This window comes from Chiloscyllium plagiosum, chromosome 22 (assembly GCF_004010195.1).
Source record: "Chiloscyllium plagiosum isolate BGI_BamShark_2017 chromosome 22, ASM401019v2, whole genome shotgun sequence".
NCBI lineage: Eukaryota > Metazoa > Chordata > Chondrichthyes > Orectolobiformes > Hemiscylliidae > Chiloscyllium > Chiloscyllium plagiosum.
In genome coordinates, this window is record NC_057731.1 from 51111702 (window position 1) to 51137297 (window position 25596).

Below are 25596 nucleotides of genomic sequence, written 5' to 3' on the forward strand. Positions count from 1 at the left end.
TAGACTGACTTCATTCTCTTCTTTATTTATCCCTGCATTATTGTATCACCTCTCTGCATCTCATCTCTTTGCCAAATCAATTCAAACCCCCTCCAACAGGGGCAAATCGAGGATCTCAGTCCCATGTTGGCTCAGTTGCAACCAGAACTTGCACAGGTCCACCGTCCTCTGAAACGAATCAAGTGATCCATGAATCTAAAGCTCTTCCCATCTTCAAGTGGATATTCACCTGCTCTCTTTGCACTCTCCCTCTTCAGAATGCCCTGTCGCTGTTCAGTTATATCCTTGCCCTAGGCAACACACCATCCCGGAGTTATATTGGTATTTGCAGAAATGCTTGTTTGCACCCTTCATTACTGAGTCTCTTATCACTATTGCTCTTCCTTTCTTTCTCCTCCTTCTTTGTGCAGCTGAACACTGGCTGCACTCATAGCATTTCACTCATAGCATTTTCCAACTCTCTTGAGTGAGATGCACTCTGGGGCTTTCCTGACTACCTACCTACTTGCCTGCCTCCCATCTTCTGATTGGTGGTCACATGTTCCTTCCCTGACTGCACATCCTGAAGCTGTCAGGGATGAGCATGTCTAAAAACATGGTTTTCCGATAACCCAGCCTTTTGGATGCATTGAAGTGCATCCAGCCAATGCTCAAGCTCCAGCCTTGCCTCTGTCTCTCTCATTCACAGCCCCAGAATACTCCCTCACAGTTCCGGAAGGCAAGTGAAAGGCCTCCAGGTCTTGGCCTGTCTTTATTCAAAACCCCTGAATATGCTCCACACAGGTCCAACCCTTCTTCGGTTCCCTTCTTTGAGCAGATAGGACCCATTGCTATGGATCTGGAGTCACATGCAAGTCAGGTAAGGATGGCAGATTTATTTCCCTGAAGGACATTAGTGAACCATACATATTTTTATAACATTTAGCAGTTACATGGTCACATCTTTAGATGAGCTTTTAGATTCTGATATTTACTGAATTCAAATTTAACCACCTTCCACTGTTGGATTCAAATCATTAGCTTGGGTGCTCTGGATTACTAGTCTAATAACATTACCACTGTTCCACCTACCCCCTCCCCCGAAGAATTTTAAGTCCTGAGAAAAATCATACTGTACTCAAGCATAACTGTTTTCTTTCTCCATAGATACTGCCAGAGCTGCTGAGTTTCTCCAGCATTCATCAAGTTTTTTCAAATTCTTTGCTTCGTAAGGATTAACCGTCACCGACTGCCATCTAATATTTCTCCAAGCTACCCATACATTTCCATATGGTGTGTGTTGATTCAATTGCAACAGCCAAGTACACAGCAATCTACATTGGACATTCACATGCATCACAGCGTGACACATGCACAAATGTCATTGCTGCAAAATGACATTTAACGGCAATCCCAGCCAATACTTCATTCCTTAACACAGGGTTAAAAAAATGTTAGCTGCAATACCTACATATAAATAACTTATTATCTGAGCAGTCACAAGAAAGCTATTTGAAATCACTGTGAAACTGAAATGCTAAAAGAACAATTTAATCTGTCCAGATAAAATTGGACAGCTGACAATTAACTCTCAGCTCATATTATAACATGAGCTGTAACATTTCTTTCCAGCAAGTTGTAGCAGTGTTCACAATAAAACCAATTTACAGAAGTGAAACACAAAAATTACTACATTAAGACATTGCTTAAATACATTTAGATAGCACCTTAAGTTAAATATGTCACAATTCAAACAATGAATTACTGGGTTCACTGAGTAAATTGAAATGCTGTTGTCGTTGTTACACTCATTAAAAATGTTGTGGAACTTTGCTGTTACCAGATTTTTATCATAATGCAGACTCTACCAAAGCTCATGTTGAATACTGTAAAGAGTACTTCTTTTTTGATCCAACCAGGTTCATTGTCTGTATCAGGAAACTGAAAACTGAATACAAATGAGGTGGTACAGTATGATCAGTCATTGTCCATAAATCTGGGAATGCTGTCTCAATTATGTGAGCAGCAATAAGCTTCCTTTTGATGCTTATAAAAATATTAACAGTAAATGAGTTTGGGCAGTATAACCTAGTCAAGTACATTGCACAACCAATGAACTGACAGCCTCACTTAGGCCACAGTGAAGGTCAGGGTCATACTGTTGCTGCATAGGATTCTTTTTGTACTCTATGCAGGAAGTACTGTTCCAATTTCTTATCAAGCAGAGTGTTGTACTAAGTTTCAGAAAATTATGCAAGGCTTTAAATTTATTCACCGTGGAGACTTCAGGGAGGAGTTGCTAACTCAGTTTAGGAAGTAGGTAATTTATTTTTAAAAGTTAATTCCCTAGTTTCTGGAGTGCAGGCATCACTAGCAGGGCATTTATTATTCATTGTTAATTTCCTGGAGATATATAGTGCACTGTGATCTTGAATCACTGTTGTCATATGATGAAGGTGTTCCTATAGTCCTATTAGATAGAGAATTTAGTTGTTTTATATAACTTGCGAGGGCACTTTAGAGAGTGATCAAGTGTCACCGCATATAGATAGGCCAGGTTAGATAGAGATGGCAGATTCCCTTTCTTAAACACAAAAATATCAGTGAATCTATTGGGTTTTTAAGACACTTCAGAAGTTCACTGTTGTTTTTATTTTTCCAGAGTTCTTTACTAATTGAATTCAAACTCTCAAAATGTCATCGTAGTAAATTTGAACTATTTCCCTTCAACCTGTATTTCCTTCCAGATCACGATCAGAAAAAAATATAATTTGCCCTCAACAACAGCATTGAAGTAGTTTTACATTACTGCAGGAATAATTTGTGCTATCCTTTGGGTGGGAATGTTTTTAATGTTATACAGTATATATAGAAATAATCTAATTTCCCAAACATAATCTTCACCTTGCAATACAAAAATTCACACCCCAAATTGTACATTTTAAATGGAAGCTGTAATGTACATATACAATCAGGGGAAGAGAGCAATCCCAACTACTGGCAACCAAGAAGAAAGTCAATTTTTAAGTTCATCCTTAATATCCTATGAAAGCATTTAATGGACATTTAAAATCAGTGGGGAAAGAAAAAGCAATAACCTATGTTGCTTATAAATTCTTTTCTGCTGGATTACAACAAGACTAATGTACATTTGCAAGGCATCTTTAATGTAGAGCATATTCCAAGGTTTGTCCTAATTAGGTGCAGAAATCTGAATTTTGAGCCAGACTGGAGATGGTTAGGAGGAGTAGGCTGAAGAGATACATTTAATAATGTTTTTAAAAGATAAAAGAGTGGGGTGAAAATTTTTAGCGAGGAAACTGCAAAGTATACAAACCAGCCAGCCAATTTCAGAAATAATGAGGCAAGCATCAAGATCAAGATTATAGTCACTGAAGACAATTTAATGTGTTGCGGTGGTTAAGTCAGAATGGCAATACAGATCAATGAGGTTTTTGCACACACAGGATTTAGTGCAGGGTGAGGTAAATGTGGAACAACTTTGTATAAGCAGGAATTCATGGACAGTAAAGCAAAGTAATGGATTACTCTAGGACCCAAATACTATTTGTGGACTGGAGCTGACCACAATTGGTTCTTGCTCAACTAGAGAGAGAGGCTAGTTGTTTAATGAGTCCCTGGTAAATGGCGAGGTTAAGTTTTTACACTGTATATGAACTGGTGATAAAGTTAATCAAAATATGAAGAACAGCTTACACAAGTAAATAATAACTAAAAAATGGGGTGGCAATTGCCTAGTGTTATCATCACTGAAGTGTTAATCCTAGAGATCCAGGTTCAAATCCTGCCATGACAGATGGTGGAATTTGAATTAATTAAACATCTGGAACCATTTTCATCAGTTGGAAAAACACACCTAATTCACTAATGTCCCTTAGGGAAGGAAACTGCCATTCTTACCTGGTCTGGCCTACATGTGATTCCAGACCCACAGCAATGTGGTTGACACTTAACTGCCCTGTTGGCAATTAGGAATGGGCAATAAATGCTGACTTATCCACAGGTGCCACATCCTATTACTAAATCAAAAAAAAATGAAGACTCAATCAGGATGGCTGTTCAGGTAATGTGTCTAGGCTACAGCATTTGGGAGCTCCTGGATACCATTACAATCCATGACAAATAGGTGCACACTATATCAGAGTGTCATAGAGTCATACAGCATGGAAACAGACCCTTTAGTCCAACTCATTCACGCCAACCAAATATCCTAAACTACTGATCCACACGGATTTGGTCCATATCCCTCTAAACTCCTCCTATTCATGTATCCATCCAGATGCCTTTTTAATGTTTTAACTGCACCTGCCTTCATCGCCTCTTCTGGCAGCAAGTTCCATACAAGTACAACCCTCCGCATGAAAAAGCTGCCCCTCAGGTCACTTTTAAATATTTCCCCTCTCACCTTAAATCTATGCCCTCTACTTTTGGACACCCCTGCCCTGGGAAAAAGACCTTGACTATTCACCCACTCATGATTTTATAAACCTCTACACGGTCATCCTCAGCCTCTGACACTCAAGAGGGAAGAAAGCCTATTCAGCCTCTCCCATAGATCAAACTGTCCAATCCTGGCAACATCTTTATAAATAATTTCTGAACCCTTTCAAGTTTAACAACATAATTCCCATAGCAGGGAGAATAGACTTGAATGCAGTATTCTAAAAGCAGCCTTACCAATGTCCTGTACAGTCACAACATAACATCCCAACTCCTTTACATAATGCATTGACCAATGAAGGTATCAAGTTTTTAAGTGTTTAAGCAGCTTCTGCTCAGAGTTTGAGCTGAGGACCAAATTACACACCCTGTGATGCACCTGGGAAGGGAACTGTTATCTGGATTTTTGGTACCAGGAGAAAAAGTTACATGATTTGGGATAGGGTTTTCGGATTTGATCAGTCACTAGAGACAAGGTTTGAGCTACATAAAGGAACACAGAAAGCAGGAGTGCTGCCTCTGCAATGTCCAGAAGGTTTGAGGTTCCCTCAGCCTGTATGGATGAGAGTAGGGGTCACAAGTAAGGGATAGACCAGATCTAAAAGTTGAAGTTCCAAATTGGAGAAAGGCCAACTTTGACAGTATTAGGCAAGGAATTTCAAAAGCTGATTGGGAGCAGATGTTCGCAGGTAAAGGGACGGTTGGAAAATGGGAAGCCTTCAAAAATGAGATAATGAGAATCCAGAGAAAGTATATTCCTGTTAGGGTGAAAGGAAAGGCTGGTAGGTATAGGGAATGCTGGATGACTAAAGAAATTGAGGGTTGGTTTAAGAAAAAGAAGGAAGCACATGTCAGGTATAGACAGGATAGATCGAGTGAATCCTTAGAAGAGTATAAAGGCATAAGGAGTATAATTAAGAGGGAAATCAGGAGGCACAAAGGGGACATGAGATAGTTTTGGCAAATAGGGTTAAGGAGAATCCAAAGGGATTTTACAAATACATTAAGGACAAAAGGCTAACTAGGGAGAGAATAGGGCCACTCAAAGATCAGCAAGGCGTCCTTCGTGTGGAGCCACAGAAAATGGGGAAGATATTAAACGAGTATTTTACATCAGTATTTAGTGTGGAAAAGTATATGGAAGATATAGACTGTAGGGAAATAGATGGTGAAAACTTGCAAAATGTCCATATTACAGAGGAGGAAATACTGGATGTCTTGAAACACAATGGTGGATAAATCCCCAGATCCTGATCAGGTGTACCCTAGAACTCTGCGGGAAGCTAGGGAAGTGATTGCTGGGCCTCTTGCTGAGATACTTGTATCATCGATAGTCTAAGGCGAAGTGCCAGAAGACTGGAGGTTGGCTAACATGGTGCCACTGTTTAAGAAAGGTGCTAATGCCAAGCCAGGGAACTAAAGACTAGTGAGCCTGACGTCGGTGGTGGGCAAGTTGTTGGAGGGAATCCTGAGGGACAAGATGTCCATGTATTTGGAAAGGCAAGGACTCATTAGGGATAGTCAACATGGCTTTGTACTTGGGAAATCATGTCTCACAAACTTGATTGAGTTTTTTTGAAGAAGTAACAAAGAGGATTGATGAGGGCAGAGTGGTAGATGTGATCTATATGGACTTCAATAAAGCGTTCGACAAGGTTCCCCAGGGGAATATGTTTGGCAAGGTTAGATCTCACGGAATACAGGGAGAACTAGCCATTTGGATACAGAACTGGCTCAAAGGTAGAAGACAGAGGGTGGTAGTGGAGGGTTGTTTTTCGGACTGGAGGCCTGTGACCAGTGGAGTGCCACAGGGATCGTTGCTGGGTCCACTACTTTTTGTCATTTACATAAATGATTTGGATGCAAGCATAAGAGACACAGTTAGTAAGTTTGCAGATGACACCAAAATTGGAGGTGTAGTGGACAGCGAAGAGCGTTACCTCCGATTACAACAGGATCTTGATCAGATGGGCCAATTCATATAAATGCGAGGTGCTGCATTTTGGTAAAGTAAATCTTAGCAGGACTTATACACTTAATGGTAAGGTCCTAGGGAGTGTTGCTGAACAAAGAGACCTTGGAGTGCAGGTTCATAGCTCCTTGAGAGTGGAGTCGCAGGTAGATAGGATAGTGAAGGCGGTGTTTGGTATGCTTTCCTTTATTGGTCAGAGTATTGAGTACAGGATTTGGGAGGTCATGTTGCGGCTGTCCAGGACATTGGTTAGGCCACTGTTGGAATATTGTGTGCAATTCTGGACTCCTTCCTATTGGAAAGATGTTGTGAAACTTGGAAGGGTTCAGAAAAGATATACAAGGATGTTGCCAGGGTTGGAGGATTTGAGTTATAGGGAGAAGCTGAACAGGCTGGGGCTGTTTTCCCTGGAGCGTTGGGGGCTGAGGGGTGACCTTATAGAGGTTTACAAGATTATGAGGGGCATGGATAGGGTAAATAGACAAAGTCTTTTCCTTGGGGTCAGGGAGTCCAGAACTAGAGGGCATAGGTTTCGGGTGAGAGGGGAAAGATATAAAAGAGACCTAAGGAGCAACCTTTTCACGCAGGGGGTGATACATGTAGGAATGAGCTGCCAGAGGAAGTAGTGGAGGCTAGTACAACTGCAACATTTAAGAGGCATTTGGATGGGTATATGAATAGGAAGGGTTTGGAGGGATATGGGCCGGGTGCTGCAGGTGGGACTAGATTGGGTTGAGATATCTGGTTGGCATGGATGGGTTGGACTGAAGGGTCTGTTTCCATGCTGTACATCTCTATGACTCTAAGTGAAACGTGCAAACTCGCCATGCCACTGGAAGCCATTCAAGTGGAGGAAGCTATAGGAATGAAGCAATAGTAGTTGAGGAGATTGACACTGCTCTTAACGAGGAGTAAATGTCCAAACAGACGTGTTGCCTGCCCTGTGGCAGGACATGGGAAATCTGCTCAGGGTCAGAAAGGAAACTACAGTATGAGGTGAAGTAGTCATGCTCCAGATTGTTACTACAGACGAACCTCGATTATCCAGAATTTGATTAACCAAACGAAATACTCCCCGCCAATGTCCTTCGGATAATTGAGATTCCTCTGTAATGACATTGTGAGAACTAAGAAAGAGGTTCTGCATACAGAGTATCATGAGCAAGGTATTAAATTGGTAACAGAACATGAAAGATTACCATCGCTGATTACCTGAGTCTTGTGCAAAGAAGGTGGGGGTGAGGTGCTCTTTGGAGGGTCCGTGCAGTCAATGGACCATATGGCCTCTTTCTGCACTGTTAGGATTCGATGATTTTATGTGACAAGAGGAGTACTGAAGGGTCAGTGCTGGGGCCTCAACATTTTACAATTTAAATCAATATCTTAGGTGAGGCGAGCAAAGGTATAGCAGCTTAGTCCCGTTGACTGCGTTTGGTCCATATCCCTTTTAACCTTTCCTATTCATATATCCATCCAGATTCTTTTAAAATGCTGTAATTGTACCTACCAGTACCACTTCTTCTGGCAGCTCATCTCATACACATACCAAGCTCTGTGAAAATACTACCCTTTTTAAATGTGTTCCCTCTCATCGACTTATTTTCTCTAGGTTTGGACTATTCCATTCTTGGAAAAAGACTTTGGCTAGCCCCTCTACAAACCTATTATAAACATCTACAAGGTCACCCCTCAGCCTCCAACACACTAGGAATAAAAGTCCCAGCGCAGCCTCTCCTTGTACCTTAAACCCTCCAGTCCCAGTGACATCCTTGTATTTTTTATTTCTGCATCCTTTCTAGTTTAACGTCATTCCTAGAGCAGGGTGACCAGAACTGTTTACAGTATTCTAAAAGTGGTCTCACCAATGTCTATTTACAGTCGTAACATGATTTCCCAACTTCCATACTCAATGCTTTGACTAATAAAGGCAAGCGTGCCAAACACCACCTTCACCACCCTACCTGCAATGCTGCTTTTAAGGAACAATGAACCTGCATTTCAGGTCCCTCTGTACAATAACACACTCCAAGGTCCTACCACTAACTGTGTAGGTCTTGCCTTGGTTTGTCTTACCAAACTGTGGCATCTCTTATTTATCTAGATTAAAATCCATCTGCTGTTCTTGGCCCATCTGATAAAAATCTTGTTACATACTCTTAGATAACCTTCTTCACAGTCTACTATACTACCAATTTTGGTGTCACCTGCAGACTTACTAACCATACCTCCTATATTCTTATCCAAATAGTTGATACAAATGATGAACAACAGTCGACCCTGAACCAATCCTGCGGCACACTGTTGGTCACAGGCTTCCAGTTTGAATAATGATCTCTACCACCACCCTCTATTTAAGCCAATTTTGTATGCAACTGACTCTTACTGGATACCATGTGATCTAACCTTGCTAATCAATCTACCATGAGGGATCTTGCTAAAGGCCTTTTTAAAGTCCACATAGACAACATGTACTGCTCTTAGTAAAGACTTCAAAACACTCAACCTAACTTGCAAGTCACAATTTCCCATGCACAAAACCATGCTGACTATCTCTAATCAGTTCTTGCCTTTACAAATACATGTAAATCCTCTCTCAGAATACCCTCCAACAACTTACTCACCACTGACATCAGACTCAGCGGTATATTGTTCCTTGGTTTTTCCCATGTTGTGAAGACATAAGAAAATTGCAACAGTTATAATAGGTTGATTGAGTGGGCAAAAATCTGACAGATGGAACACAATGTAGGAAAACATGAAATTGGTCACTTTGGTAGAAAGAATTTAAAAAAGTAAAAGTATTACTTAAATGGTGAACAACTCAGAACTCTGAGGTACAGAGGGATTTGGGTGATCTGATGCACGAGTTATGAAAATTCAGCAGGCAATAATCTAGCTGACTAACAGAATGCTAATTTTTATTAGGAGAGAAAACAAACCCAAAAATAAGGAGGTTATGCTTCAGTTATCCAAGGCACAGGTAAGGTCACATACCGGAAACTCTACAATTTTGGCCTCCTTATTTAAGGAAAGATGCATTCTCATTGGAGGCAGTCGGAGAAGGTTGACTATATTGACACCTGGATTGGGCAGAAGTAGGTACTGCAGATGCTGGAGATTAGCATCAAGATTAGAGTGGTGCTAGAAAAGCACAGTAGTTCAGGCAGCATCCAAGGAGTACGAAAATCAATGTTTCGGGTAAAAGCCCTTCATCAGGAATGAGGCTGGGATCCTCTGGGTGGAGAGATAAATGGGAGGGGGTGGGGCTGGGGAAAAGGTAGCTGAGAGTGCAACAGGTGAATGGAGATGGGGGTAAAGGTGATAGGTCGGAGAGGAAGGTGGAGCGGATAGATGGGAAGGAAGATTGACAGGTGGGACAGGTCATGAGGATGGTGCTGAGCTGGAAGGTTGGAACTGGGGTAAGGTTGGGGGGGAGAGGGGGAAGAAATGAGGAAACTGGTGATGTCCACATTGATGCCATGGGGCTGAAGGGTCCCGAGGCAGAAGATGAGGCTTTCTTCCTCCAGGCGCCGGATGGTGAGTGAGTGGCGATGGAGGCGGCCCAGGACACTTTTGCCCGAAACGTTGATTTTCCTGTTCCTTGGATGTTGCCTGACCTGTTGTGCTTTTCCATCACCACTTTAATCGAGGTTCAGGACTGTCATGTCCTCGGCAGAGTGGGAGGAGGAGTTGAAATGTTTGGCCACGGGGCGGTGGGGTTGATTGATGCGAGTGTCCCAGAAGCACTCTGCGAGAAGGTGTCCATTCAATGTAGGGGAGACCACATCAGGAGCAACTGATACAATAAATGACATGAGGGTGTGCAGGTGAAACTTTGATGGATGTGGAAGGCTCCTTTAGGGCCTGGATGGAGGTGAGGGGGGTGGTGTGGGCACAAGGTTTTGCAATTCCTGCAGTGGCAGGGGAAGGTGCCAGGAGGGAAGGTGGGTTGTTGAGGGGACGTGAACCTGACCAGGTAGTCGCAGAGGCAGCAGTCTTCACAGAAAGCAGATAAAGGGTGGGGAGGGAAATATATCCCTGGTGGTGGGTCCGTTTGTAGGTGGCGGAAATGTCAGCGGACGACACCTGGAATGAGCAGTTGACTTACAAGGATTGTTAGGACAGGCTGAGCTTGTTTCCATTGTAGTTTAGAAGAGCAAGGGGTGACTTGATTGAAATAAAAAAGATCCTGGATGGTCTTGACAAGATGGACATGGAAAGAAGTTTCCTCTTGTGGGTCAGTCCAGGACTAAGTGGAACTATTTTAAAATTAAGCGCTGCCCTTTCAGGACAGGGAGGAGAAGAATTTTGTTCTCTCAGAGGTTTTGCAGGACTCAGTGCCAGGACCCTTGCTCTTTGTGGTGCCCATGAATGATTTGGACTTTCATGGAGAGGATATAATCAAGTAGATTACAGATGACACAAAGATAATAAACAGTGAGGACGTAGTCCATTGGTGGACAGCAATGGACTGCTCAATGGCAAATTGAATACAACCTCGGAAAATGTGAGGTAATATGCTTGGAAGCAAGGCTAATAAAGCAAGGATTACACTAAATGGTCAGACTCTGGAAAGTATTGAAGATCAGAGGGACCTTTGTGTGCATATCCACAGACCCCAAAGTAGCAGAGAAAGCAGATAAGGTGGTTAAGGCAGCACACTTGATTCTTGCCTTTATTAGGTGAGGCATAGAATACAAGAGCAGTGAGGTTATGCTGCAAGTGTATGAAACACTGCTTAGGTCATAACTGGAGTACTATGTGCAGTTCTGGTCATCACATTTTATCAAAAATATGATGGCACGAGACAATGTAAGAGGGGTTTTATCAACTTTCATGCACTGTAGGGTGGAGCTATGAGGAAAGACTACAGGTCATTTTCCCTGGAGCAGCGAAAGTTGAGAGAGAACCTCAAAGGTGTATAAAGATTATAAGAGGCATAGGTAGGGTGAAAAGGAAGGAACATTTTCCAACCATAGAGAAGTCAATAATCAGGGAGGCACAGATTTGAAGGTAAGACGTAGCAGACTAGGAGGAAAGTGATTGGTTTTTCCATACGGGTGATGGTGCCAATCTAGTACTCTTTGCTTGAAAGAGTAATTCAATCAGTAACTTACTTGACATTTAAGTAATATTCAGGTATTCACTTGTCCTGCCACAGCTCCCAGCACAATGGCTAAAGAACTGGAAAACAGGATTAGTGTAATTAAATCTCTGTTGATTGGTACAGGTATGATGGATTAAGCAGCCTCCATTAATGCTGTAAATATCTAGCCTAGATATTTAAAGGCTCCCGAAGTCAAATTTCTATGTGTCAATTTGCCTTTTGTTTTAACATGTAGTGCTCAAATTCTGTAGAAGCTCGCCAAAGAAAATGGACATGCACCATAAAGGTGTCTGCCACATTTCCCTTGTGATACCAGTACAACATTATGTTTAGTTTTAATCAGAATAAACAAACTATTTTCAGGGATACAGATCTAACAGAAATACCATACACACTCTGCAGCATTTAACACAACACACTTGTTAAATTTCCAAAACTTCCCTCAACGTCACCAGCTTCTTTACATGGTTTTAATAATACCAGGCTTTGAGAAAAATTCCACCCTACAAAAAGTGCAGCATTCTATACAACTGATTTTACAACAAACTACAGGGAATGTAAAAGAGCCATGATCCTCAAGGTCATTTTTTCCTGCAATTAATGAACACACATTAACATCGTGATCACTCAATTTCTCTTTAAAACCACGAGCCACTAGTCTAGCTTTAGCCTTAGTTTCATCAGGAAGCACTTTTACTGTGCATATCCATCTGCATGATAAGGCTGGCTGTTCCCTATCTGGTACCTCGACATACAGAAAATTGTTTCCAACTCTCCAACTCTTTTGTTTCTATCTCCTAATTTTTCTTGGAGCCACTAAAACTTTTCAATTTAAGGACTTTACTTCTCAGTTTCTTCCACCGACCTGATTCTTGTCAAACTCCATTTGCTCTCTTATTCTGGACTACTCTACAAGATTTCCCATATCTGTGATCAAAATTCCTTTCACAAGTTCACAATCCCTTCCTAAAGCTACGTTCACTCCGCTCCATTTTCAGAAATGCTTTCTCGCCTTCCAGATCCTATTTTTTATCATTTTGCCAATCCATGGATCTTACCTCCTGTCCCTCATTGTGCATGTTCATATTTCCTGGTTTCTTTCTCTACTCTTCCTATAATAGTAACATTCTTCCATTTATTGGCCCTTTCTGTCAAACATATATTACTTAAAAGCCAACTTTCAGCAGTTGTCTATTGAAGTAAATAGCCTTGTCCTATGGTTCTGTGTCACTTTGTTCAACCAGCCCTTCATCTCTAAAACTTCATGAATGTTCTTTTCTCAGCAAACTGAGTATTCAAGTGCTCAGAAAAAGATAATTATAGTACCTTCCCAATCGGGGGAATGATTACTCATGGCTCAAGGAATTACTGGCTTTCTGCTACAATACAACAGACGTGGGCTGTAGCTCGCAACAATCTGCAGTCAGTTCTTCATATGGACTGGCCATGCCAAAGCAGATTTTGCAATTTGATTGGTCCACTAAGATGTAATGAACCATCTCATCTATTACTGGGGGATTTCTTCAACACATTACATTAATAAAAAGGACTTTTTTGTTGCCATGTTCACAGCCAGAATGTTCCTAAGTTCATCATTGGTAAACTTATCACCAATTTTCAATTCAGAATTTAACTTGTATTCCCAATTTCCTCGTTATCTATTTCTCCATCACTTTGCACACTGTTACTCATTTCACTTTACTACACATTTGTGGAGACCACTTAGATCTAGTTGCCATGTAAACAAAGGGAAGATGAAAATGTGTTTTTTTTCCTTATCCCATTCCAGGTCCACTCCTACAACTTCATTAAAATCTCTTCCTAATGAAGGACTCATTATGGATAGCGATGATATCCTGCTTTATGTTTGAACATATAAAAAGGGTCAGCAGTAAATACGACAGAAGCTTGGAGTACATATCATTTCTCAGTCCTGATCTTTTAAGAAGACTTTTTAATTCTCTCATGGGATGTGGGTATCACTGGTTGGCCAGCATTTATATTGCTCGTCCTTTGATACCCTTGAGGTGGTGGTGGTGAGCTGCTTTCTTTAACTACTACTGTCCATGTATTGGAGATCGACACACAATGGCATTAAGGAGGGAATTCCAGGATTGTGACCCAGCAACAGTGAAAGCATAGCAACTTATTTCCAAGTCAGGTTGGTGATAGCTTCAAAGGGAACTTGCAGGGGGTGTTACCATGTATCTGCTGCCCTTGCCCTTCCAGATGGAAGTGATTGTGGATTTGGAAGGTGTTGTCTGAGAATCTTTGGCGAATTTCAGCAGTGCATCTTGCAGATAGCACAATCTGCTGCTACTGAGTGTTGGTGGTGGAGGGAGTGAATGCTGGTAAATGTAGGGCCAATCAAGTGGGCTACTCTGTTCTGGATGGTGCCAAGTTTTGAGTGTTGTTGGAGCTGCATTCATCCAGGCAAAGAGACCTTGGAGTGCAAGTTCATAGCGCCTTGAAAGTGGAGTCGCAGGTAGATAGGACAGTGAAGGCAGTATGTTTTCCTTTATTGGTCAGAGTTTTGAGTACAGGATTTGGGAGGTCATGTTGCAGCTGTACAGGACATTGGTTAGACCACTTTGGGAATATTGCATGCAGTTCTGGTGTCTGTCCTATCGGAAAGATGTTGTGCAACTTGGAAGGGTTCAGAAAAGATTTACAAGGATGTTGCCAGGGTTGGAGGATTTGAGCTATAGGGAGAGGCTGAATAGGTAAGGCTGTTTTCCCTGGAGCATCGGAGGCTGAAGGGTGACCTTATAAAGGTCTATAAGATCATGAGGGGCATGGATAGGATAAATAGACAAAGTCTTTTCACTGGGGTGGGGGAGTCCAGAACTAGAGGGCATAGGTTTAGGGTGAGAGGAGAAAAGATATAAAAGAGACCTAAGGGGCAACATTTTCACTCAGAGGGTGGTACGTGCATGGAATGAGCTGCCAGAGGAAGTGGTGGAGTATGGTACAATTGCAACATTTAAAAGGCATTTGGATGGGCATATGAATAGGAAGGGATTGGAGGGATATGGGCCAGGTGTTGGCAGGTGGGACTAAATTGGGTTGAGATATCTGGTCGGCATGGACAGGTTGGACCGAAGAGTCTGTTTCTGTGCTGTACATCTTGATGACTCTAAGTGGGGAGTATTCTGTCACACTTCTGACTTGTGCCTTGAAGATGGTGGACAAGCTTTGGTGAATCAGAAAGTGAGTTACTTTTAACCTGTGAAAAGATGGATGGGTAAACTGCCAATGCATTTTCAAGATAATTGGCCTCTTCTACTTGAAGAAGGGCTTATGCCCGAAACATCGATTCTCCTGTTCCCTGGATGCTGCCTGACCTGCTGCGTTTTTCCAGCAACACATTTTCAGCTCTGATCTCCAGCATCTGCAGACCTCACTTTCTCCTCTTCTACTTTAAACTTCTCTCCCTTGATTTCAAATATTTTGATTAGAGAAATTTATTTAATATTTTGATTAGAGAAATTAAGTCTTCTTAAAAAATCGCAATAACATCCAGTTTGCATAAGGAGTAAATCCACTGACTTCCCAAAAATATGTGCCAAATTCAGTTTCATGTAAGCCTAAGCATTGATGGTCTGGTCAACTGTAAGGATATTTCATTTGACACTACATCTGTGTTGATAATGTAGCTTCCCCCAGTTATTCTACAGAGAATCATCACTCCTTTTAGTGTTTTCAGCTCTTTGTCATCCCCAAACCCGATGCAGGTAAATTCTCAAATTCCTGAACATTCTTTTAAATACTGAGGACCAAGGTAATCTAATTTAACATTTTAAACATTCACTCTGCACACAGTGAATGTGCATCCAGTGTCCAATGCAATTGAATGAGTCTATGATTAAAATATTCAACACTGAAGGTTCGTGTAATCAGTACGAAATATTACTGCAACTTTCTGCCTGATCAGTATCTTCTCCCAAATTTTCCATGTCATGTATGATTTCAAAAACTTTGTTATTCTATATTAGGACAAGTCATTGCATAAAGGTACTGAGTATAATTGAAAACATCCACAGGTATTTCTGAGGTTTATTCTTCTGTTACAGTTCCCCAATTTCTGTAGTCAGTTACATTTGCCCATAATCTGGCTATCCTCACACTTCTTTTAGTTATAATTCTCCTTTCATATTGACCCTTTTGGCCTATATATAGACAACCTCATTTTGACGCCACCCCTTTTTAAAATTCATTCATGGGATATGGGCGTGAATTGACCTGAATAAGGTGGTAGTGAACTGCTCTCTTAACCACTGCAGTCCTTTCGGTGAAGGAACACCTACAGTGCACTTAGGAACCACGTTCCAGGATATTGACTCTGCAACACTGAAGGAATAGCAATCTAGTTACAAGTTCCATCCATCTGAATCTCAAGTTACTGCTGAAGGTCCCATTTGAACCACAAAGACCGCTGTGAACGAGCTTTTGTTTTGTAGATTGCTGGTATTTGTTCCAAAACCATGTCTATTTCTGAAAATCTAACCCCAGTTAATACTGGAGTGTATCACCAGTTTAGCACAGTCCAAAACTTTAAAAACGTTAAGTTAGTAATCTCCAAAAAGATTTTATTTAGTCTTGAATTGTTAAATTCTATTATATATTCTTCTTTGGAATAACCATCCAGATGTCTATATTTTATCAAAGTCTGACCATGTCACATAGTTTTAGTAAGTTGTCTTTATAAATTACATCCATAAAAGTTAATACATTATCCAAACATTACTCAGTGTTCTCTTCTTGAGTCCCCAGTTCTGAGAATACTTTACACTTGATCCTTCTCTCGGAGAAAGTAGCAATGCTAAGGCCATAGATTGCATTTTCTTTTGTCAGGACTAACCCACATAAATATATCTACTTCACTTTTCCATTGGTCATAAGGTTCAGTCTAAAGTAACATCAATGGAAAGTTGAAAAACTGATACTTTACATCTGGTTGTAGACATTTTTCTCGAAAGTAACTCCAAGTTTAATGTTTTGCATGGAAAGATCTTAGTTTCCAATCTTCACCATTAGGCAACCATCCTCAGCCCCCAATTTAAACTCTAATCCAAGCTATTCAGTGAAACAGAATAAAGGTATCTCTTTGTGTGGATAGAGTTTATTGACTACTCAGTCTTGCAGCACCTTCCATTTACCAATCCCACCTATTGCCCTCCCCTTGCTTTATTCTACTTTTCAATTAAATCAATTAGCCCCACTCACCTACTTGCTATATGAACAATTTAAAGAGGAAAGAGAACAGTGAATTAATGTTCACTCGAATATATTTTTGCAATTGATGCCATGAACTTGCCTGTTGCTAGGAAACGATGTGTTGCTAGTAGTAGCTGTGGCGAAATCTTCACCTTCATTTCATTATCTGTCGGTTTGAAGGCTGAAAAATCCTGTTTCCTTTCCCTGTGTGTAATTTTCTTTTTGGTTCGGTTATCAGCTTAAAAATGTGAAAAATATTTTGAAGAAGGGAAATGGATGGAAATTAAAAATACCTTAATTAGCACAGCATCAAAAATATCAAACAGATCCTAAAATCACAAAGCTAAGAAACTGTTTTCGAAGATGTGACTGTTTTTGTCTGAAAACAACCTTCTGCTATGCCCAACAACATAAACTTTTAGTAATTATTACCACATCCTCAAACTCTTTACAGCCTAACTTGCTGGCTTCGATTTGAAACATATCTTGCATTGTCTTTGCGGCCTCAACTGACAAAAGGCAAGATAGGATCAAATAAGCTTTTTCTCACTTTATATTTTTGGTTCTTAGATATGAAGATACCCAGATGTATTCACTTTCAGAGTTCAAAGCCTTTAAGATTTGTACTACCTCATGACAAATCAATAACTACCTCAAGATTTTCAAAGAAAATTTCCCTAAAACATAATATTTTATCAGCATTGGCACATTAAAATACACAGGTCCTTGATCTCCAAACATACTTAAGATGTACACGTGTCTTCAACATTTCCTTTTCATTTGAAGCTTTCGAGTTGAAGAGTTATATGTTTTTATAGTACTCTGCAGCTGAAGCTGTTCCAGTTTTTTTTCCAATTAGCTTTGGTAGTCTGTCAAATGCTTTAGTTATATCCTTGTCTATTGCTCATGATACAGGTTGCAGTCAGAAAGGAAACTGCAAGGAGCTAAAGTCTGCAATGGGGCATAGACAACAGTATGTTAGCCTTGATCACATAAGGGATGGGGTTTGTTTTTATTCCCATGGGCTTTAACGGCTAGGCCAGCATTTACTGCCCACTCCTAGTTGGCCTTGAGAAGGTGGGAGTGAGTTGTCAAATGGCCTACTTCTGCTCCTATTTCTTATGCTATGTAATGTAGCAAGGGCATAGCTCACTACAGATACATGTAGGACTTTACTTACGATCAATGAGTCTCCTCCAAATTGAGTCACAATTTGCTAAAATTATTTAATTCAGAGGCCCCTTCATTTCAACTTTTACTGCAAGTATACTTCAGAACAATATTCAATTTCCAGGCTTTTTCCAGTTGATGTTGTTCTATCTTCAAATATGATCAAACAGCAGAAAAGAAGTATAAACAAAAGTAGGACTTTTGACTCATCTGGCTCCATCATTCAAGTGGATCATAACAGACCATCTTCCTCTATTGTTCATCTCTGTATTTCTTAATTCCCTTTCTACCTATAAACCTACTGGCTTCTCTCATTAACTGAGCATATGCACCCCTCTATTCACAGAATACCAAAGCTTGACAATCCTTTGAAGGAAATGAAGAAATTTCTCATCTCATTAAGAACAAGAGTAGGCCATTCAACTCCTCAAGCCGACGACACCGCTCAATAGACAAATATGACTTCCTTTAGGCATGGAGATCAAAATGCATACTGAACCTCAGGCATGGTCTCACAAGTGCTCTCTACAATTTTATTAAGATTTCTTTTACCTTCTAATCCCCCTTCAGAAGTAAACATCCCATTTGCCAAACAGCTTGCCATATAAGCATATCAACATGGAAATGCTTCTGAACATCGGTTTCCTAGAACTTCAACATTCAAAAGCTTATTTTTCTACCAGATACACAGTTTCACCTGCTTTGTTCTTAGCCATTCACTCAAACTGCACATCAATCTACTGCCAATCTGTGTCGTCCACACTGATTATGTTTCCATTTAACAATGTGCCAGTTGAACGCAGCATACATAGGTTTATTCTCCTAATCGGTCATTGGTATAGGGAATCCTGAGGGACAGGATGTTGATGTATTTGGAAAGGCAAGGATTGATTAGGGATAGTCAACATGGCTTTGTGTATGGGAAATCATATCTCACAAACCTGATTGAGTTTTTTGAAGAAGTAACAAAGAGGTTTGATAAGGGCAGAGCGGTAGATGTGATCTATATGGACTTCAGTAAGGTGTTTGACATGGATCCCCATGGGAGACTGGTTAGCAAGGTTAGAACTCATGGAATACAGGGAGAACTAGCCATTTAGATACAGAACTGGCTCAAAGGTAGAAGACAGAGGGTGGTGGTGGAGAGTTGTTTTTTCAGACTGGAGGCTTGTGACCAGTGGAGTAACAAGAATCGGTGCTGGGTCCTCTACTTTTTGTCATTTATATAAATGATTTGGATGTGAGCATAAGAGGTATAGTTAGTAAGTTTACAGATGACACCAAAATTGGAGGTGTAGTGGACAGCGAAGAAGGTTACCTCAATTACAACAAGATCTTGATCAGATGGGCCAATGGGCTGAGAAGTGGCAGATGGAATTTAATTTAGACAAATGTGAGGTGCTGCATTTTGGGAAAGCAAATCTTAGCAGGACTTATTCAATTAATGGTAAGGTCCTAGGGAGTGTTGCTGAACAAAGAGACCTTGGAGTGCAGGTTCAGAGCTCCTTGAAAGTGGAGTCGCAGATAGATAGGATAGTGAAGGCGTTTGGTATGCTTTCCTTTATCAGTCAGAGTATTGAGTACAGGAGTTGGGCGGTCATGCTACAGCTGTACAGGACGTTGGTTAGACCACTGTTGGAATATGGTGTGCAATTCTGGTCTCCGTCCTATCGGAAAAATGTTGTGAAACCTGAAAGGGTTCAGAAAAGATTTACAAGGATGTTGCCAGGGTTGGAGGATTTGAGCTATAGGGAGAGGTTGAATAGGCTAGGGCTGTTTTCCCTGGAGCATCGGATCGACCTTAGAGAGGTTTATAAAATCATGAGGGGCACAGATAAGATAAATAGACAAAGTCTTTTCCCTGGGGTGGGGGAGTCCAAAACTAGACGGCATAGATTTAGGGTGAGAGGGGAAAGATATAAAAGAGACCTAAGGGGCAACTGTTTCACTTAGAGGGTGGTACGCGTATGGAATGAGCTGCCAGAGGAAGTGGTGGGGACTGTACAATTGCAACAGTTAAAATGCATCTGGATGGGTATATGAATAGGAAGAGTTTGACAATAGACAATAGATGCAGGAGTAGGCCATTCTGCCCTTCAAGCCAGCCACCATTCATTATGATCATGGCTGATCATCCTCAATCAGTATCCTGTTCCTGCCTTATCCCCATAGCCTTGATTCCACTATCCTTAATAGCTCTATCCAACTCTTTCTTTAAAGTATCCAGAGACTTGGCCTCCACAGCTTTCTGGGGCAGAGCATTCCATACACTCACCACTCTCTGGGTGAAGAAGTTTCTCCTCAACACTGTTCTAAGTGGCCTACCCCTTATTTTTAAACTGTGTCCTCTGGCTTGGGACTCACCCATCAGCGGAAACATGCTTCCTGCCTCCAGAGTGTCCAATCCTTTAATAATCTTATACATCTCAATCAGATCCCCTCTCAGCCTTCTAAACTCAAGCGTATACAAGGCCAGCCGCTCCAATCTTTCAGCGTACGATAGTCCTGCCATTCCTGGAATTGACCTCATGAACCTACGCTGCACTCCCTCAATAGCCAGAATGTCTTTCCTCAAATTTGGAGACCAGAACTGCACACAATATTCCAGATGAGGTCTCACCAGGGCCCTGTACAGCTGCAGAAGAACCTCTTTGCTTCGAGACTCAATTCCTCTTGTTATGAAGGCCAGCATGCTAATAGCTTTCTTCACTGCCTGCTGTACCTGCATGCTTGCTTTCATTGACTGATATACAAGAACACCTAGATCTCATTGTACTGCCCCTTTACCTAACTTGACACCATTTAGGTAGTAATCTGCCTTCCTGTTCTTGCCACCAAAGTGGATATAACCACACATTTATCCACATTAAACTGCATCTGCCATAAATCCGTTCACTCACCTAGCCTGTCCAGGTCACCCTGTATTCTCCTAACATCCTCCTCACATTTCACCCCGACAGCTTTGTGTCATCAGCAAAATTGCTAATATTACTTTTAATACCTTCATCTATATCATTAATGTATATTGTAAAAAGCTGCCGTCCCAGCACTGATCCCTGCGGCACACCATTGGTCACCGCCTGCCATTCCGAAAGGGAGCTGTTTGTCACTACTCTTTGTTTCCTGTCAGCCAACCAATTTTCAATCCATGTCAGTATTTTGCCCCTAATACCATGTGCCCTAACTTTGCTCACTAACCTCCTATGTGGGACTTTATCAAAGGCTTTCTGAAAGTCCAGGTATACTACATCCACTGCATCTCCCTTGTCCATCTTCAGAGTTACATCCTCAAAAAATTCCAGAAGATTAGTCAAGCATGATTTCCCCTTCATAAATCCATGCTGACTCTGACCTATCCTGTTACTGCTATCCAGATCTGTTGTAATTTCATCCTTTATAATTGACTCCAGCATTTTTCCCACCACTGAGGTGAGACTAACTGGTCTATAATTCTCTGTTTTCTCTCTCCCTCCTTTCTTAAAAAGTGGGACAACATTAGCCACCCTCCAATCTGCAGGAACGGATCGTGAATCTATAGAACATTGGAAAATGATCACCAATGCATCCAGGATTTCTAGAACCACCTCCTTCAGTACCCTGGCATGCAGACCATCAGGTCCTGGGGACTTATCAGCCTTCAGACCTAACAGTCTCTCCAACACCATTTCCTGCCTAATATAAATTCTCTTCAGTTCAGGTCCTTCAGCCACTATTACATCTGGGAGATTGCTCGTGTCTTCCCCAGTAAAGACAATTCAACTCTTCTGCCATTTCTTTGTTCCTCGTAATAAATTCACCCGTTTCTGTCTTCAAGAGGCCAATTTTAGTCTTAACCATTTTTTTTTCTTTTCACATACTTAAAAAAGCCTTTACTATCCTCCTTTATATTTTTGGCCAGTTTACCTTCGTACCTTATTTTTTCTTTTATTATTTCCTTTTTAGTTCTCCTCTGCTGTTCTTTAAAAGCTTCCCAGTCCTCCGATTTCCCACTCATCTTTGCTATGTTATACTTTTTCCCTTTTGTCTTTTTATGGTCCTTAACTTCCCTCATCAGCCACAGCCACCCCCGCCTCCCCTTAGGATCTTTCTTCCTTTTTGGAATGAACTGATCCTGCACCTTCTGCATTATACCCAGAAATACCTGCCATTGTTGCTCCACTGCCATCCCTGCTAGGGTATTGCACCATTGAACTTTGGCCAGCTCCTCCCTCATAGCTCCATAACTCCCCTTATTCAACTGAAATATTGTGTTGTCACGACCGATTGTACCCTCTCCCTTTCAAACTGCAGATTAAAGCTTATTGTATTGTGGTCACTACCTCCTAATGGCTCCTTTACTTCCAGGTCCCTGATCAAATCCGGTTCGTTGCACAACACCAGATCCAGAATTGCTTTCTCCCTGGTAGGCTCCAGCACAAGCTATTCTAAGAATCCATCTCGGAGGCACTCCCTTTCTTGGGGTCCAGTGCCATCCTGATTCTCCCAGTTTACCTGCATGTTGAAATCCCCAATAACAACTGTAGTAAAATCTTTGCGACTGGCCAATTTCAGCTCCTTATTCAACTTACACACTACATCCAGGCTACTGGTTGAGGGCCTGTAGATAACTCCCATTGGGGTCTTGCTACCCATAGAATTTCTCAGCCTATACATACTGACTCTAAATCCCCTGATTCTAGTCACCCCCTACGCAAGGGACTGTATATCATTCCTTATCAACAGGGCCACCCCACCCCCTCTGTCAGTCAGTCTGTCCTTACGATAGCATGCATAGCCTTGAATATTCATTTCCCAGGCCTTGTCCACTTGAAGCCACGTCTCAGTTATCCACACAACATCGTAACTGCCAATTTCCAAATGAGCCTCAAGCTCATCCACCTTATTTCTAATTCTTCGTGCATTCATATATAATATTGTTAATTTGTTACTCCCCTCACCCTTCCTATCAATCCCTATTTCACTTGACACATGATCCTTTTTTGAGTTTTCTGCTCCATTGATTCCATTGTCTTTCTTGACTTCTCTTGTTCTAACTTTCCCTTTAACTTCCTTCTTAAACTTCCAGTTTGTCCCCTCCTCCACACTTTAGTTTAAACGCAGTTGTGTTGCAGTGGCAAACCTACCTGCCAGAATGCTGGTCCCCCACCTATTAAGGTGCAACCCATCCCTCTTGTATAATTTATCCTTACCACTAAACATACCCCAGTGATCCAAGAATTTAAATCCTTGCCTCCTGCACCAGTTCCTCAGCCACACATTCAAATCCATTATCTCCCTGTTTGGAGGGATATGGGCCGGGAACTGGCAGGTGGGACTAGATTGGGTTGGGATATCTGGTCAGCATGGATGGGTTAGACCAAAGGGTCTGTTTACGTGCTGTACATCTCTATGACTCTATAGGTTGTAGGTGGCCAACAACCAAATTTTATCCTTGAAGTATCCTATTACTTACAACCAGCCAGCTCAAAAATACTCCATTTTTGCTACTGCTTTCTGTCCATTAATCTATGATCAACAATTAATTACGATAAAGATGTATTATACATGTATGGTTTATTGCATGTTGCTCCAGGACAGGTCAGCTTTTTGGACCTTTAGGTAGAACAGCAATAAACATGGACAAGTCTCAAGACTACATAAGTTCCTAAAAGATGTGAAATCTGGTTTTACTTCTTGCCACTTAACTTCTTCCTGACTGGGCAAGAACAAAATGCCTCTGTTGACCCAGTTCTTTATGTACAGCTAAGAGTCAAGTGTTTCAAAAGTCAGAATCTTATATTTGGTTCAGATACATAAAATTTTCTGACAAAATGCACCAATTTTCTCAAACAGGACTTGAAACTAGTCAGTATCTAATTTTTTGGAGCTGGTAATAAATGTGTCAAAACCAGTCAATAATTAGTCTATCTACAGTCTCCATATTCAAGGCAATGACAAATTATTCTGATGGAATGTTTAATACAGAAGGTTCTTAATTCAAAGTGGTCACATAAAATAATCTTTGAAAAATTGTCGTATCGTCAGTTTAAGGTCAATACACCTTGAATTCATTCAACAACTGATTTTAAAAACTCAGCCTCTTCCCTTTTCTTCTTTTTGAATTTGAATTATCCAGCAGTATCTGGAATTTTGGGGCAATTTGTTTTCGCCAGTTCAAGTACTTACTTTTTTCCCACCTTAACCAGCCAAAGTTTCTTATTAAATTGTAAATTGGAGTTTCATAACTTTCAGATTTGCCAACTGATTGATTCACAGCAAGACTGAAGCAGTAAACTCTGCTTTCATAAGAGATTTTAATAGTTCTGCAGTGAAATCAGTCCTAACTAATGCAAACACCCTTTTAACCAATTATTATTATTCAGATCAGAGATAGCTGATTTGCCACACAGTTCAGAGTGTTGAAATTAGAAGTGGGAAACCTCTTGTGAAACAGTGGTAGTAGCCTTTCCTCTGAGCCCAGAGACGTGGGTTCAAGACCCACAGTCTCCAGAAATGTGTAATAACATCTCTGAACAAGTTAATTAGGAAACATCTCTGGGTTAAATATCTTAAAGCACTTTTTCCCATCTTCTTTGATGCAACCTTTGTTTTCTTTTGCTTTTTGGGCAGAGATCATATATTGCTCTAACTGCAGAAATGTTGAACAGATATACATAAGGAACATTAGAAAAGGTGGCAAGTTGTAGCACAACATTTTTCATCACAAGAACTTTATCCAAGTGTTAAACACACATTTTCCCAAATAGGCTTTCCCGAACCTTGATATGTATGGACTTAAAATAATCAACTCATCTGCTTTGCACAACTATAATTTTCATGTGCAGCAGTTATAGTGTTTTTACTGCAATTTGTAAGATGTTTGCACAAACAGAGCTAGTTGAATATTGTATATTGCATTTACCCTCAAGTCAGCCTCCTTAAAAAGGAACATTGATCCAATTATTAATTTATGCGCAGGTGTTTGCAAAATTCTGTTCAATAGAAGTACAGCACAACACTCACTATATAAATCGGTTTCATCCAAGATTTCTGATTTGATAATTTCTTCAATTACATCCTCTAGAGTGACGACACCTAGCACCTCGTAAAATGGATCCCCCTCACCTTCATTGTTCACTCTCTGTACTATTGCCAGGTGGGATTTACCTGCAAAGGTGGAAAAAAGAAGTAAATTTGAAGGTGAGTCTTGAGGCATGATAAATCAAAGCACACACACTTGAAGAACCAAGGTTACTGCTTCAACAGATAGAAACCTGCTCTTGCTTAAATTTACAAATATTAATATTCAATAATTCAATTACCTTAAAAACCATAGATGTCCATATGAACAAAGAGAGCAGTCACCCCCCACCAATATTATAATATTGTAAAATAATTAAATAACAAATGAATTTCAAACTATTTTTGATCTGTTCCTACTGTGAAGGCATAATAAAATGTGAACCATAGCATATGCATACCTGCAGTCTAATCATATCCAAATACAAAAATGCTTTTGCAAAAATTCATCAAAACAGCTCAATGCATTGGCAGAATATTGGGAAGCAGGCGTATACAGAACAGTTAACAGGTTAAAAGTGGGGTTGGGCGGCACGGTGGCACAGTGGTTAGCACTGCTGCCTCACAGCGCCAGAGACCCGGGTTCAATTCCCGACTCAGGTGACTGACTGTGTGGAGTTTGCACATTCTC

The 25596-nt window shown here is 40.9% G+C and overlaps 1 protein-coding gene across 2 annotated transcripts in view; it reads right to left on the reverse strand.

Moving 5' to 3' along the window:
• The window catches only part of LOC122561331 (metal transporter CNNM2-like), a 256151-nt gene that overhangs the window by 65518 nt on the left and 165037 nt on the right, over window positions 1-25596 (reverse strand). For both annotated transcript variants that reach the window (XM_043713039.1, XM_043713040.1), the window contains exons 2-3: window positions 24909-25052; window positions 16837-16974 (exon numbers count right to left, since the gene is read on the reverse strand). In XM_043713039.1, the coding sequence (XP_043568974.1) occupies window positions 16837-16974; window positions 24909-25052 (282 nt within the window). The remainder of the gene's footprint in view (window positions 1-16836; window positions 16975-24908; window positions 25053-25596) is intronic.